The sequence below is a fragment of the Carassius auratus genome, chromosome 21 (genome assembly GCF_003368295.1).
Source record: "Carassius auratus strain Wakin chromosome 21, ASM336829v1, whole genome shotgun sequence".
In the NCBI taxonomy this organism is placed as follows: domain Eukaryota; kingdom Metazoa; phylum Chordata; class Actinopteri; order Cypriniformes; family Cyprinidae; genus Carassius; species Carassius auratus.
This window is the reverse complement of record NC_039263.1, coordinates 23,299,292-23,313,461: the sequence shown is the minus strand read 5'-3', so window position 1 is coordinate 23,313,461 and position 14,170 is coordinate 23,299,292. Positions and strand designations below refer to the sequence as shown.

General features: G+C 34.2%; 1 protein-coding gene across 1 annotated transcript; it reads right to left on the bottom strand.

The window, feature by feature from the left end:
* Positions 1-10,762: 10,762 nt before the first annotated feature.
* Positions 10,763-13,310, bottom strand: LOC113039007 (uncharacterized). Its single transcript, XM_026196866.1, has 5 exons — positions 12,307-13,310; positions 11,946-12,053; positions 11,401-11,541; positions 11,105-11,212; positions 10,763-10,893 (listed from the first exon to the last, which is right to left on the bottom strand). The coding sequence occupies exons 1-5, from the start codon at positions 12,515-12,517 to the stop codon at positions 10,850-10,852; spliced, it is 612 nt and encodes a 203-aa protein (XP_026052651.1). The 5' UTR covers positions 12,518-13,310; the 3' UTR covers positions 10,763-10,849.
* Positions 13,311-14,170: the final 860 nt, after the last annotated feature.

Genomic DNA, 14,170 nt, shown 5'->3' with positions numbered 1-14,170 from the left:
TACACTCTTAATTCTCTGCTACCCAAACAAGTCTGAACCGTTGGCAAGTTGGCAGTCAAAACATTTTATTTCCAAAACTTTGATACTGAACTAGATACTTTTTCACTCTTAGTTTATCTAATCAGATGAAGAATGTTTAAACCAGCGGGCTGTAACAAAAAGTGTTTAAGAAAAACATTGCATACTGTCACGTACAGACACAGACCGAAATGACTAGAAATAAGGTCAACTTAAACAGACTGGTTTATTAGATGTTTTAGCAGGAACACAATTGACAAACAGGTAAATGACACATGTTGAGATAGATGGTGATGATAAACATTTATGATTCAATTTGAGTCTTTGTCTTCTAGATCTGGTTGAGCACACAAACAAGAGAAACAAGTTGAGACAGAGGACTCTTGGAAGACAGCTTGGAGGCTTTAAGATAACTGAGAGAAACTTTGAACGAGGTAACTGGAGTAGCAATTGTGGTCAACACAATGTAAGAGGTCTGTCGTATTAAATCAGGCAATGACTTTAGTGCTGGCGATGAAGGTTGATCAGCTTCAGGTGAGCTTTGTTAGTGCCAATGGTCTTCTCAAAGTCATGAAATAAAACTCAAGAAATGGAGTTCCAGAAGCAAAAACTAAGACTTCATAGGTTCATGTTGGGTTAATTAACAGGTGCAGCTCAATGGAAAACTTGCAGTACTTCCCAATGGGTGGGCTTTCATACATCCAATCAGTATTTGCGAATAATTCAGCATACTGATTATTTTCATAGTCATACATAATATTTTAAGTAAGATAAGACCATATTGAATAAATAACATAATATGGGACCCTCTTAGACTTAGTCTCACCAGTAAGCCCTTTGCCTAGAGTGCAACACCATAAATCCACCTATCCTCTATCCAGCCAGCAGTCACATGAGGGGGCCCAGATGAGGGCTTCATGGGCGGTAAATGTAGGCCCCATTTACATTTTTGGGAAGTTATATATTTCATTTTCTGCACGACTAACAAAAATGACTGATGGATTGTTTTGGCAAAAGATCTACATGTATGCAATGTCTGTTCTTTGGTGATTAGCGTGACTTGAAATGCATTGAGTTACAATTACTCAATCTCAACATGCTTGATTAGCCTACATGTAGAGTTACTACAAGTTACTTAAAATTGTACAGTAAGTAATTACATAACTCAATAGGCCTACGCTTTGCCCCTCTGCCATGCAGGACCCAGGTGTTCCCAGTTCAAACCCAACTTAGCACATAAATATGCCATGCAGGACCCATATATGTGTTCCCATATCAAACCCATGACCAATTGGACCATAAATGCACCATGTAGGACCCATATATGTGTTCCCAGTTCAAACCAATGCCCAATTGGTCCATAATTATGCCATTCAAGACCCATATTTGTGTTCCCAGATCAAACCCATGCCCACTTCGCCCATATATATGCTATGCAGAACCCATATATGTGTTCTCAGTTCAAACCCATGCCCAATTGGACCATAAATGCACCATGTAGGACCCATATATGTGTTCCCAGTTCAAACCAATGCCCAATTTGTCCATAATTATGCCATTCAAGACCCATATTTGTGTTCTCAGTTCAAACCCATGCCCAATTGGCCCATGCCTGTCCCTTATGGGCCCATGTAATCAGCTCATATGGGCTTCCTATGTGGGACTCATACTACAAAACCTACACGGGACCCGCTGATTTCACCCAGCCAAAGCCCATGCCCACACAGTAACCATGAAACCCGTACTTAACCCATCTGGGCCCCACATGTCATTGCTGGCTGGGTATCTGTCTATGAGCCAATAATGGTCCTCCATCACCTCTTAACAAAAGGTTTCTTTATGATGCTGCACTCCAGAGGAAGTTGGATCCAAACATCTCTCCCCACAGTTGGCTAGAGAAGAGTAAAAGAATCTGCTCCCCTATCTATACATTCTTGGGGGTCGATAAACAATGAGTCAAAAGAAATCAGCAATGATTATTAAAGCATGTGCATGAGATGGCAGCATTGCCAATTGTTGTCATGGTTATGTAGAGGATACAAACGATTATTCAAATGATTAAAATTAGTAAAAAAATTAAAAAAAGATAATGTAATGCAATAGATGATACTCTGGTTCATCCCTCACAACTGCTTAAGACCTTCAATGTCCCCTTTCTTTTAAAAAATAAGCACATTTTACATAACAATTTAAAAAAAAATGATTCAAAGATAAATTACTTGAAAAATAAATGACTTAAGGAGTAAATGACTTCAGGAAGGGGCATGTGCCAAAATAAAATACATAAAACCCTCTAACTTCCTGCCTACTCTATCCAAGTATTCTAATACTACTACATAATATGGAAAATAAAGTACAATGAAGAAACTAACTCCCTCTCTATCAAAAGTTACAAAAAAGATACAAAATAAAGAAAGGAAAATAAAAGGCACCCCTTCCCTACCACTCCATTTTCTTTCAGGAAAGTTTTACACAAATTGTTTAGCTACTGCATTGGCCATCATTCATCTGAGGAAAGGCACAACACAATAGAACAAAACAAGCACCAAAATAACAACCTAATGTAATTATTCCCACTTTAGTAAGCCATTCATCCATAATCCAAATACTACATACATACAATATTAATAGCACATAACTTTTCTGACATTGTTTTGGATAAAAATTTCAACCTAAGTTTTATTTTTCCAATCACTTCCCTCCTTGTGCAATGGTCAAAACCATGCACATTGGAAACTGAATTAACAAGAAATGTTGCTAAATCAAAAATCCAACAGTGTGCAATTGAGGGACTTTGCTTATGCCTTCTAATTTACTCTGCTCTAAGTTTTATGTTTAGTTATCCATCCTAAATATCAAGGTGGGAATACCACCACTTCTAAATTAATGACATAACTCTGATCCAAAGCTACTGGACATAGGCAATGTGACATTCACTGTGCGACAGGCCCAGAATGTTTACAGCTGGATAAAAGCGTATGCTAAAAATGACTAAATGTAAATGTCATGGGGTTGTATTAATCACTGCAGTCATAAAACATTTTTCCAAACTCGTATATACTGTATGAAATGATTGGAGATCTCTGCATAGTCTTGGATCCATGGCCAACATTATTAGCATCACGCAATCCTTGGTAATCACAGCATTTGCAATAGCTTGGGTTCAGAATTTTTGATTTATTTCTTGATTTCTAGCTTTAAAATGAACTACTAACCAAGAAGGAGTGACCAGCATAGCTTTATCATCCACATTTTGGTGGAAATATAGTGATTTCCAGAAATATCAGAAACTCTGCAAAGGATCAAATAACAGGTCACTGTATAATAGTCATAGTCATCTGGCGTGTCTCTCTATATATTTCATCCCCCTATATATATCTAGATTCATATCTATATAATATACACAGTCTCTTGTCTTAACAGATGTTGTTTTCTTGGTAACTATGCTCCTGGTATAATTTCCATTCTAACTAGAATAACAAATTTCACTAAACCTTATACGAGTATCGTGTTGAAACCACATTCTAATTATCATCTGTTCTTTTGTTTCTTTTAGTAATTAAACTGTCTTTGAATCCATTATTTAAAAAACATCACCATCCACTGGATGCCTGTCATAATGGCAGCACACACAATTTGAAGATATTTATTTTATTTTATTGGGAAATGAGAGGACTCTGTAAATGGCTTATGAATTTCCTGCTTGTTTCATCATTGATCGTAAGCCTATGACCAGCTTCCTTTGTATACAACGTTTTTCGATTAAACTACCCTTCTCAACTTCTCTTTGCGCCACCCTGTGGCCCTATTATTTTGTTCTTTGAATCAATAGTACCACATTTCCTTCTATGTCATTTGGCCTTTTATTTTCTCCTGAAAACTTTCCGTCTCCCTCTAACTTCTATCAATACAACCAACGTGACGAGTTGATATTACTACGCCGAGGTCGAAGTGCTGCAAAGTGCTCTTCCGCCATACAAAATCCGCTTATAAAATCGCCACGTTTTATTTTGTGTCATTATAGTTACTCATATAACTACTCATGTAACTGTCTTTAAATAGGGAAAACATGGATTTTAGGCCCCTCTTAGGCACTACGCACTTATTCATACCCTTCTTTCTTATCATAATTGGTAGTTCCGGATTTTTTTTATTGGCTATCCTTGTCTGGTTTTCCACAATTTATTACTTGCCCATCTGGTATTTCTTAATGATGAAACTTGGCCATATCAACTTTCTGCCTAGTATTGGTTGGCGGTGATCCCAGGAGACATTCATTGAATCTGTCAACTTCTGGAAATCATCCAAAGTTCATAGGAATGCTTCAGTTAACAGATGCAGTTCAATGGAAAAAGCAGCCTTTATACATCCAATCAGTATTTAGGGATAATTCAGCATATTGATCAGTATATTAATTAATTTCATAGTCATGCATAATATTTTAAGTAAGATAATACAAAATAGATGATGGGAAATGTATTCTGTGATCAGTAGTCTGGTGAGTGTGATGGTCTGATGAGTTACACAACTCTTGGACTGAGACTAAAACCTAACCTACCTTCAATATGTGAATTTTTATCATTACTAACTTGTGAATTGATCATGTTAGTTGATTGATCTGTCTTCTGTGATGATATCTGAATGAAGCAGCAACCACAACCTGTCACACAAACATTAAAGAGCATCAGAACAACACTGTTTGAACTCCATGATAACCTCACACACTCCTATAGTGTGTTCATGGATATTTATTCATTTTAAGCAGAGGTATAGGTAGAACGCATTTCTTCTAAAAGAGAAACGTTATTTTACAGTTAAAAACTATTTTATTTTCAATGTTTGTGTTCAAGACATGTGTTCTATATATATTTTCATTTAAGTATATTTTTCACATTTTACCACTGGGCAATTACAGTGCTTAATTTCAGTAATTGCCTAATTTTACAATTGCCTAATTTTTTAGGCAAAGCTATTTCTGCTTATAATTTTTCCTTTTTATTTTGAGATATGTAATTTATTTTAATGTAATTAATTTGATTATTTTAATTCACATTTTGCTATAAATGAATGTTTTTTCTCTCTCTGCAAATATTAGGTTTTGTACTATTTTTGTACAACTCTGTGTTGTGTGCTGTACATGCTATATATTTAACATTTAGCGATTTGTTTTCTCCTTTACTTTTCTTCATTTTTAAGAGAAATAATTGATAATAAAGTGTTTTATATGGAAATACATGTCTATTATTTGCTTGAACTTGCTAGTGTATCTTATGAAAGTATAATTATTTTATGACCCTCTGCCACAATATCCATCAATCAAAATGTGAATCAGTAACATAATTCTTACACTTAGGAGCTTTTGTCTTCCCTTCCGTCGCTCTTCTATCCAGTTCCCTCGCTCTTTCATCCAGTTCCTTTGCTCTTCTTTGCAGCTCAATTTCTCTCTGTCTGGACTGTATGATGAGAGATTACATTAAACTTTGTTTCTCATGGACTCTTTTACATTTGCATTCATTCATTGATTAAGAAAATCATGCTTCTATCCACTGTATGTGGATTTTTTTATCTCATCTCTTTAGCTTTTGAATCATACGTTTTCATTTGCACTCAGTGATAACCAAAATATAAAAAGACTTTATTTTCTTATGGCTATAATATTTAAAACCTATGATCACACACCAACAGGCAGCTACGACTAACAAAAAGTCATCAGGGTGTTTTTTCTTTCTTTTCCATATCTTCCATATCTTCAAATTCAGATTTTGGCATCTCATTCATCAGATGCTTAAGATTCCTAAACACTCAAAAAAAACTTGAACTTTTATGATTGTATCAGTTTATGTATGAACAAATGTAAGTTAATATTTAAACAAAAACCGAATGAATGCAAATTACTTATTAAGTTTATAAGCTGCATTAGCTGTTCCAAATGTTTACGTATAAAAAGATATATATGACTTACACTTCCTGCCCCCATGTTCTTCTGGACGTTTTTTGGCTCAATCTGTAAATGCACAACACTGAAGGGTAGCTGTAAAACGCATGTGAAGAAAGCATGTATGTGTGAACTTTCCAGAATCTTAATATAAGTCCTTCATGGTTTTGTGAAACCCTCTTTTCCATTGTTTTCACATAACTGGTAATATCATATTACTAGAAGAACAAGAAGAACAACAAAGGAAACCAGGGCTTTTGAAGATTATAAGTTGTGTTATAAATATATAAAAGATATGGTTGTACGGTTGGATAGTAAATAGCAATTCCATTTCCAATTCTACTTCTTCATTCTTATTTCTAACATTTTGATTGCATTAAGGTTTATAAAATGTCAAATGTATTTAGTCAGTGACATTTTGCAAAATGTATCTTTGAAGCTGAATAGAGTGAACATAAATCAGCAGCCTATACCTAAACAAGGAACTTTTGTGTAACGTGATTTTAATAAAAATACAAGCAACCTAATATACATTTGAAACATTTTATTTTATAAGAAAAGTAAACAGTCAGTCATTAAGTTAACAAATAAACATTCAACCAATAACTCAAATAAACTGAACAAAGTTCTAATCAAATGTTAAAATTCCAAAATAATATTTCCCTTTAGTTCCTTTCCCTAATATTACTGACACAGACAGCAGCAGGATTATTAGGCTGCTGTTACCTTAAGGCTAAGACACATCTCTATCTCAAATGTTATTATTCACTTAAGACAAAGTATTTTGGCATAATTCTGTGTATGAGAGGCAGCTTTTTGTGAGCACAGCCCTTACGAAAGGAAAATATATTTACCAATATATTTCTTAAAATATATTGTGATATATGGTAATATATTATTTTCCCTTTTTATTTTCTAATATTTAATATATTTGAATACATTTAATAATATATTGATGATACAAATATTATATAATATTTTGCTAAATATACAAATGATTGCCGCTTTTAATATATTGCAATATATTGCAAAAATATAAATATATATAAGAATATATGCCTAATATATTACATATTTTATGTAATATATTCCACTATATTGCAATATATTTTTGTTTCATAAGGGAGGTCAGAAAAAAGGCCTTGACTGGCAGAATATTAAATTATCCAACCATAACATCAAGCACAACATATTCAACTTCACAAAGAAATTAATAATTCTGCTTACCTGCTTAACTGTGCTGTGAACAAAAAAAAGTTTTGTTTTTAAAAACTATCAATTAATCCAAGCTGAAACAATGTCAGCATCTGTATTCATCTTCTGAAGTGAAATAAATCCATGTATCTGACACACATCAGGATCCAAAGCAGGGGTGTGTCTAAGAGTGTATAGGGGTGGCAAGGGCAAAACAACAACAACAAATAAAATTACCTTAAATAACCTTTTACATTACATATTTAAGGGTACGCAGGAAGCAAACATTTCTTGCCATTTCCTTTATTTGTGTAATTTGATATACAGCTTAATTTTACTAGTATTTCTATTACTTTTATTAAATAAATAAAAATCAAAATGAGCACTTTTACAGCTGCATTTTTAGGATTAACAGCAATAATAAGTTGAACAGCTTTCCTGTAGCTCAGTCATTAGGAAAAGAAGCTCGTAAGCTAACACGTTTATTGAAAAGAAGCATAACTGTAACACAACAACAAACACGCAGGCAATATATTTAGATAATATAATAATATGTAACTATTCCTTAGGACACAATGATGACTAGAGGTTGTTTTGTTTTGTTTTGTCTTTTTTTTTTTTTTTTTGTGCTGGAAAAGGTTAAGGGGTGGGTGGATAAGCATTAATTAAAATAAGTAGATAAATAAATAAAAACATTTAATATATGTAAATGAATATCCTTAGTATTAATTTGGCTATTTCTGAGAAGAATGCATGCTTCTATTAAATGATAGTTTAACTTTTTTCTTCGGTCTTGTCTCTGCACCGTCTCTTTACGTTAAAGCTGTGGGTTTTAGTTACTTTGTAAACAGAAATATGTATTTTTTTAAATTAAAAATATAAAAACATTTATATAAAATATATACATAAAAAATTACTTTTCAGTTTCTAAGCTGTTTTACAGATAAATCACAGGACAGCATTGGCAAAGGTTTCTGTCCAAATGTGGGCATATCAATGCAGCACCAAAGCACAGCTATTGGTAATATTTTCTTATTTCTTAGGCTCCACTTTTGACTGTCTTGATGTAGGCTACCTTCCTTTTGTAATGTGCACATGACAGATGTACCTAGACAAAACAAAAACTAGATATTGGACACACACCAGAACAAACACACAAACACATTTATACTTACCGTTCAGGGGGAATGGGAGTTTTGGGGACCCCAGAGATCTGTTGTATTAACAGTAACTGGTAATGCAATATACATTATAAAAGTATCTACCCAAGAGTTACAAATAAAACAAAATTACAGCTCATTTCTGCATTTCCAGCAAAATTACAAAATAGACAATTCTATGTTTTACAATATTGCCCTGGTCACACGGAGCAGATATTTATTCTGATGACTTTTGTGAAACTGATCACGCTGTAGCTTTATGAGTAGTCTAACAAAATGATTCCCTGTCCAAATTGCGATACAATGACAAATCAACATTTAAATTTCAACTTTTACAAAATTTAGTTTTTAATAATGTCTGAAAATATATCAGTGAATAACCTGATACAAGTAAACATGCTTTATGTCTAAAAGGTGCCATAGAATGGAAAACTGTATTTACCTTGGTACAGTTGAATAATAAGAGTTCTGTACATGAAAATGACATACAGTGAGCCTCAAACACCATTGTTTCTACGTTCTTATGTAAATATCGTGCAAGCAAAAGACCACTGAAAGAAAGAGGCCAACAGAACACCACTGTGACGTTACAGTCCAAAAGACAAGTCCAAAAACGCTTATAAAAGACGGATTTGGCAACACAGAGGCTGGGTCAGGGCCCTCACTCACAACTGTCTCTCAAGCTTCATTCACATGGCCAGCGTCTCGTAGAGATCATGCTCATGCCACGGACTATAAACATTCTTGCAAAATCTCTCAAAATTGGTATCTTCTGATACAGGCTCAAACATATAAGGATAAATGCATAATCTCACCATGGGTCACTCTGGACACTGTTTGCTGTGTGAGCCACTGAAATGAGCCGCTCGGTCAAACAGCCAATCAGAGCACAGCTCAACATTATTATTCATGACCCTTCCAAATAAGGTAAAAACAGACCATTTCATTCTAGTGACAAATCCCTGGGCTGTAATTGGACATGTAAAACTGTTTCTGGAGAATTGTTGCTCTTACCTAAGCCACATTCTATTTAGACATCAGAGAGCAATTTAAAATGTTGTATCAATGCATTCTATGGCATCTTTAAGTTTTCACTCTGCAGCAAACGTTTATATGTAGGCCTATTTACAGTATATATATATATAGATCTATACAGCCATCTAGAGGTTACACCATGATATTGCAGATGATAAATGGTACATGATTTTGAGGTTAACGTTCAGTAAAATCCCCTTAAAATAATACAAATATTGAAGAAAAAATATTATTAAGCTAAAATCACAAAAGCCCAAATATTCATTCTCATATACTTCTGTCTTCATTAATTTGCATGTTCGTCTATAAGTGTTTATAGGCTGTTTGATCCCAAAATCCCCTAACGTGTCTAAATAACATTTATACAACTATACATGATTTACCATCTGTAAAACTTTTAGAATATGGTAAACGTTTACCTTCTCTCCGAGTCTTTCTGATAGAATTAAGATTATTCAGTAAACTCAGCTCCTTTTCTATCATCGTCAGTTTTTTATTTTCCAGCTTTTGCCCTTTCTTTGGCTTTTCTTAATAAACGTTTTGTTTGACAAAAGACTGTTTATAGAGTTCTGGGTATTTTATGTATCAGACAAGATTTGCTGTTAACAGGTTTTGAGTATTAAACTACTTTGGCCTGGCACTGCACTGTGGCCCTCGTTGTGCGAATTTTGCCCGCCGACCATGTGCACCCACATGACTTAATGCATGGCACAGTTAGAAAATACCAGAAGCAGCAGAGAGATAGCATGCACTTTCAGAGCACATTTCAATGTTTTTTTTTTTTTTTTACTTACCCAACGAATTCCCTTATGATATAACAAGTTGTCATGTTTCGTAATGTCTATTTTGTACTTTTACTTTCTTAATCTTATTATAGGTGCTGTGTCTTAACTTTCTGTATTTTTATTTCACGTCATTGTTAATGCAGTTGTGTTTACAGCTGGTTTATTAAAAGAAAAAATGCATTACTGCGGTTTACAATCTGCAATAAAAATAGCAAATTTACAATAGATTGAAAAAAAAAATTATTAGTGTTTAATAAATCTATGCCATTATTTATTTACACATAGCATGTTTATAGTACATTATCCTACAAAACTTTACAGGCTTTATAAAAAAGATCACATTATTGCTCAGTTTAGCTCAAAGTTTAAAACCTTCAAGGGAGTACTTTAGACATGGTTTCATATTTCACAATGATGTAAACAGATACACGGGCATGTGATCAGATGATACGATAAATCAAGGAATTAAAATTTTCATTTTGTGTTCAATATCCTCTATACCAGATTTTTAATGAAAAACCCAGATCAACAAACCTGTTACTAATACACATAAAACATTCAGAGAAAATATCAAAAACCATATCAAAATATTCTTACTAATACAGTTACTAAAGCACAAATATGCTATATACATATATATATATATATATATATGTCTCACAGAGTATGAAACACATGCACTGCTATCATGTGGGAGTACATGAAGCGTTTCCCATTACATGTTAACTCAGTTCTGAGGGATATTGGCACTTTTCACTCAAGAAAACTGAATGGAAAGAGAAAAAGAGAAAAAAAAATCACATACTTTTGCATAACTATAGTTTTATCAGAGTACAGGTCACTCAATTTAACTCTTTCTCCGCAAGCATTTTTTTTTACTTGTCCCCCTCCCTCCAACACCCCCATGAAATGAGTAACAGGCCTAAAAACCTTTTATGTAATAAACATTTTCTACGTTTCCATATAATAATTCTTACCATTAAGTGAATCTACAGTAATTCCTTGCTGTTTTGGTCTCACAAGTTCCAGTCCTTCACACTCAAAGTATCCAGAGTTTTCTTGAGGTTTGAGTGTGTCTTCAGACACTACGATTGAAAAGAACATCATATTCAAAACTAAAAACTATTTGGAATCCAACTTTTAAGCCACAAAATGTCTGAATGCCATCATACAAAAAATGAAAGCAAATGTTATTCATTGTAAAGTAAGATGCACAAACACACTTAACAAGCAAAACCTCAACTGGTAACTTGCTTGTATGTGAAATACTTACTGTCGGGTCGATGTTGAAGGCTGTTCTGTCTCACAGGTTTCAGTCCTTCACCTTGAAGTAATCTGCTGGTTTGTGAATCTGTTATTCTACTTTCCATCTCACATTCTCTTTCTCTCTGAGGTTTGACTTTGTTTTCGCACACTGAAAAAAACACAATGACATCTTGAGTTTAAATACAGGACTTTGAAGGATAAGCATTCTCAACAGCAGCCTGCGCTTGTGTGTTTTTTTTAATAGAGCAACCAAATATCTTGTTATTTCTATGATCTGGTCATTTATAATTTTTAATTATTTATTTGTCATTTGATTTGCATAATTATTAATTTAATCATTTTATTATTATTGTTAATTTATGTAATTCTATATTTCATTGCTCTTGTCATGCTTGGTTTAATAGTTTTATCATATGACTGTAGTTTCAAGGTGTGTGTGTCTAAGTAAATAAAAATGCTGACATCCATAACAAAGGAAGGTTTTACCAAAGAAGTTGACACAATGTAAGTCCAGAGGACCAGTTTTCTACAAATCCATGAAATAATACTTACTAATAGGTGGATCTAATTTCTTGCTGTCTTGTCTCGTAAGTTTCAGTCCTTCAGACTCAAGTGATCCAGTGTCTTCTTCAGATTTGGGTTTGTCTTCAGATACTATGACTGAACAGAACACGTTATTCATAATTTAAAAAAACAAAATAAAAGTGGAAGGCAAAAGATACGTGCAAAGAAAGGTGTCCACTTTATGAGCAAAACATTTGACAGAAAGAGGTTTGCAGGGTTTAAAATACTACTTTACCAGATGTAGTACTGAAGATGAATTGTATTATATCAGAATTGTGTGTTTGTGGATGATGTTGACATGAATCTTGAATGTGACTGAATGTGGTCATTCCTTTGGTGAAACTCTTACCACAAGAGGGAGTAACATCTGTAGAGATGTGTTCAACATGTTGTGATCCAGAGGCCTGCAGCAGTTTTCTCTCTCTCTCATCCAGCTCCACTTCTCTTCTATCTGAAGTATTTTGTCTGTCATGCTCTTCTTGCGCAGGAGCCTGTAGGCCTTCTTCTTTTTGCTCTTGTAATCTGTTAGGCTCTAACTGTATTTTTGTGGGCAGGATCATCTCTCTCTCTCTCTCTCACGTTGAAAGCAGTCAGTTCTACATCTAACTTCCTCTTATAATACCTGAGGGCATACAGCTCCTCCTTCAGTTCATTTTTTGTCTTTCTGAGAGCATCCATCTGTTGACTTAAATATTTCTCTCTGCTTTGGGAATAATCTAATTCCTTTTTTAACTGATTCGCTCCGGCTTTCTGAGCATCCAGTTCTTTACGCAGATCTTGTAGTTCTCTCATGTTTTCAGAATTCAGTTTTTCCATTTCTGTAACTTGTGTTCTCAGACTTTCCTCAGTTGTTTTCATTTCTGCCAGATTTCCTCTCAGTATACTCTCCCGCTCCTCATATTTAGCATCAAATTCTATCTTAAAGTAAGCTTCAGCTTTGACTAGCAAGTCAAAATCCTTTGTAAAAAACCTCCCCTTTCTCTGTTTTATCATTGTCTTAGTAGCGTCATGGAATAGCTTTAGAACATTTTCCTCATTGTTCTTTAAAATGTGGAACTTTTTCCTGCACTTTCTCACACATCGGTTGCTGTCTATATCACTGTACCTGTATTCATGCATAAATAAGACCATACTGTAGTCTAATGCCTCCTGGCCAAACACTTCACTGAGAGCTCGTAAAATGTAATGCTCTTTACCAGAGTTACGCACATCTCCAAGCACTAAAAGAAAAGCATGAGGCCCAGGAAAGACCAGTGAGTAACAAAACTCCATGTCTCTCTTCATAGATCTGACTCTGTTTCTGAAGGCCAGGTAAGTTTTCAAGTGTTCTAGCTCATAAGCAGGAGTTTTTACTACAGAGACAAGACTTCCGCTAACACACGCCTCTCTAAACTCACATGTCCCATATTTAGTGCCATCCATTCTATCTGCTGATCTAAGAATAATATCACAAGCTTCATTAATCAGAACCTCATCACTTCCAAACACAATGAATCTAAACCTTGTAATGGAGTCGGTGGATAGTTTTGCTGCATTTGAAAATGTTCCATCTGTTACAAAGAGAGTAAGACCAGGTAATGTTGTGATGCATTTGTGTCAGTAATCAGTGCAATATGTGGTGCCTTGATAGACTGATATCCAATAAATAGATTTCAGAAACTCAAAAGTCAAAATAAAATACAATAAAAAATACACCTATGTGCAAAGTCACTAAGTCAAATTGAAAGTGTTACCTTTCTTCTGTCTCTGTGCCATGTTGAATGTAGAAAAGATGGTTATTAAAAAAATTAATATTAGTTCAATAAAAACAATAATACTGAATGAAAAAAAAACTGAATGACCAAAATGAACACTCCATTCGGCTGATGTTAAGACAAAAGTAAGGAAAATTAAACCATGCACACACTGCAGACTGACCACAGGATGTGATGTGGTGTGAACAGACAGACGTCAAACCAAGAAAAGGGAAGCATCAAGAGAGTTTAACTTAACTGTATATCATTTTTCTGTTTTTATTTAATCATAATTCATGTGCTATGCCGTCTTCACAAAGAAATGTCACCATCTCAATGTCTTTAATGGCACAGGATGATGTTGTGAAGGATTAATTTCCCATTTTCTTTGCTTTGGTGTAATGGTGGAAATCATGTTAATCAAATGAAGTATGACTATTTCACATGCTTTTGCAACACTTCACTTCACTTTCGTAACAT

Coding starts and splice junctions, on each gene's coding strand:
- LOC113039007 (XM_026196866.1), bottom strand. CDS start 12,517: ATGATCCTGCCCACAAAAATACAGTTAGAGCCTAACAGATTACAAGAG. Junction 11,542..11,945: donor GAAATTAGATCCACCTATTA/GTAAGTATTATT, acceptor TGTTTTTTTCAG/TGTGCGAAAACAAAGTCAAA. Junction 10,894..11,104: donor TACTGTAGATTCACTTAATG/GTAAGAATTATT, acceptor CTTTCCATTCAG/TTTTCTTGAGTGAAAAGTGC.